The sequence below is a fragment of the Cryptomeria japonica genome, chromosome 4, assembly GCF_030272615.1.
Source record: "Cryptomeria japonica chromosome 4, Sugi_1.0, whole genome shotgun sequence".
NCBI lineage: Eukaryota > Viridiplantae > Streptophyta > Pinopsida > Cupressales > Cupressaceae > Cryptomeria > Cryptomeria japonica.
Genome location: NC_081408.1, coordinates 449,399,105 through 449,401,051, shown reverse-complemented (window position 1 = coordinate 449,401,051; position 1,947 = coordinate 449,399,105). Strand labels below are relative to the sequence as shown.

At 42.6% G+C, this 1,947-nt stretch overlaps 1 protein-coding gene across 1 annotated transcript; it reads right to left on the bottom strand.

The window, feature by feature from the left end:
- Positions 1–1,140: 1,140 nt before the first annotated feature.
- On the bottom strand, positions 1,141–1,626 carry LOC131875155 (uncharacterized). Its single transcript, XM_059219189.1, has one exon. It carries the CDS (start codon positions 1,624–1,626, stop codon positions 1,141–1,143), a length of 486 nt encoding a protein of 161 aa, XP_059075172.1.
- Between the last annotated feature and the right edge of the window lie 321 nt (positions 1,627–1,947).

Below are 1,947 nucleotides of genomic sequence, written 5' to 3'. Positions count from 1 at the left end.
TGTATAGAACCCTAGAGATAGGCTCATCTCTCGATACTAGATCAATCCTAAAATCCATGTCTCATTGTGGGGGCATACTAGGAATCTCATTAGGAAAGACATCTGCAAACTCCTGAAGGATAGGATGTTGTTGTAAAAACTCCTTTGTACTAACCTCCTCATCTAAACCCCTCAACTTGACTGTAAATAACTGACAACCCTTCTGTGCACACCTCTTCATCTGCATGGCAAAAATCATGCAAAGAGAAATAAGTCTCTGATTGCCTACAATCTCCACACTCCTTCTGCTATCATTTGCACATTGCACCCTCTTACTCCTACAATTTATCTATGTCTGATGCAATCCCAACCAATCCATACCAAGAACTACGTCATAAGATCCCAAGACCATGATACGCAAATCCACTAAGGTATGAAGGTCTCTTAAAACTAGAGGACAACTAAGCACAAGGGAACAAGGTCTCTTAAAACTAGAGGACAACTAAGCACAAGGGAATCCACCACTACCTTGGAACTCATAGCTAGCTCTACCTGCCACCTATCATCCTACTTTGCCATAGCAAGCCCACATCTCTCTACTAAATAAGGAGTAATAAAAGAGTCTGAAGCTCCTGAATCAAATAAAATAGAGCAAGGGATACCACCTATCACACCTGATGTCTCAACCACTAAGGCCTGGTGCTCAGCCTAATGGTTATCGATCATCGTGAACACCCTGTGAGTCATGACTAAATCTCCAATAGTGGGCTCTGCTATAGTTGCCCTATGCTGATGTGATATCTGAGATGTGCACTGAGGACAATGAACTCCTATATGATCCTGCTGCCCATAAGCAAAACATCCTGTCTTGTCCTAAACTCTACTCCTAGAAGTAGCACTCAGCTGCTGGACATTGCCTCTACTAGAGGCAGGTTGTGAACTCTGAGCTAGCTTTGTAGGAGCGGGTCTCCTATAACTTTGCTGATGACTATGACTCCTGTCAGCTAGAAATCTATCCCCTCTCACAAAGTTCTAACCCTGTGACTGCTTCCTCTTAAACCACTAGCTACTGTGGAAAGAGGAGGGGTGGCTTCTAGCCACATCTGTAGACTATTGTTGAGAACCTCTGGCAGCTGTACATGTGACTAGGGAACTGGCTACCTATCCTCCTATAGTATCCCCTGCACTCGAGGAGTGATTCTCCTCGATGATCCTTGCCTTCTCTATGGTGGCATGTAAGGTCTTAGGTTCATGCATGCAAACCTCTCTACAAATATAATCCTTGAGACCCCGCACAAAGTGATATACAAACATAGTCTCATCTGCCACTATCTCTATGTACTGTCTGAGCTCAAAGAATCTTTGCTCATACTCATCAACTATCATCCTATCCTGTCTCAAATTGTGGAACTCATCAGCCTTACGCTGTCTCCAATGCTCTGACAGAAATCTAGCTCGGAATCTCTCCAAAAACAACTCCCAAGAAATTGTGGTAATGTCTAGCCCTATCTTCCTCTCCTCTATACGCCACCAAGTGGAAGCGAAGTCACATAGGTGCATGATGGCGCACCTAGCCTTAGTGTTGCTGCTATATGGCTGCATAGAAAAATACTGACTCAGATCCAATAACCATGTCTCATCCTCCATCCCTGTACCTTGTTGGCAATTTGGAGGAATTTATTATGTGTTGCATTGATGTTTTATCATTGATGTCAACACTAGTTGCTTTGGCTATTTACTCATATCTGGTTGGTTCTGATAGGATGTTTGATTTTTGGTTGATTGGATCATGTTGATCATGTATACTCTTGTATGCTTTGGCTTATGTAATTGGCTTAGATCCGCTATTTATGCTACTCAAATTTATGTTCAATCAGTTGGTATTAATTTGGTGATTAGATGCTATCTTATATGCTGGTAATCCTGGTCTATTGATCTGGTGAGGGTTTCACTGATAGAGCTTTGTTG

What these genes read in the sequence shown, in the direction of transcription:
- LOC131875155 (XM_059219189.1), bottom strand. Translation starts at nt 1,626, where the DNA reads ATGGAGGATGAGACATGGTTATTGGATCTGAGTCAGTATTTTTCTATG.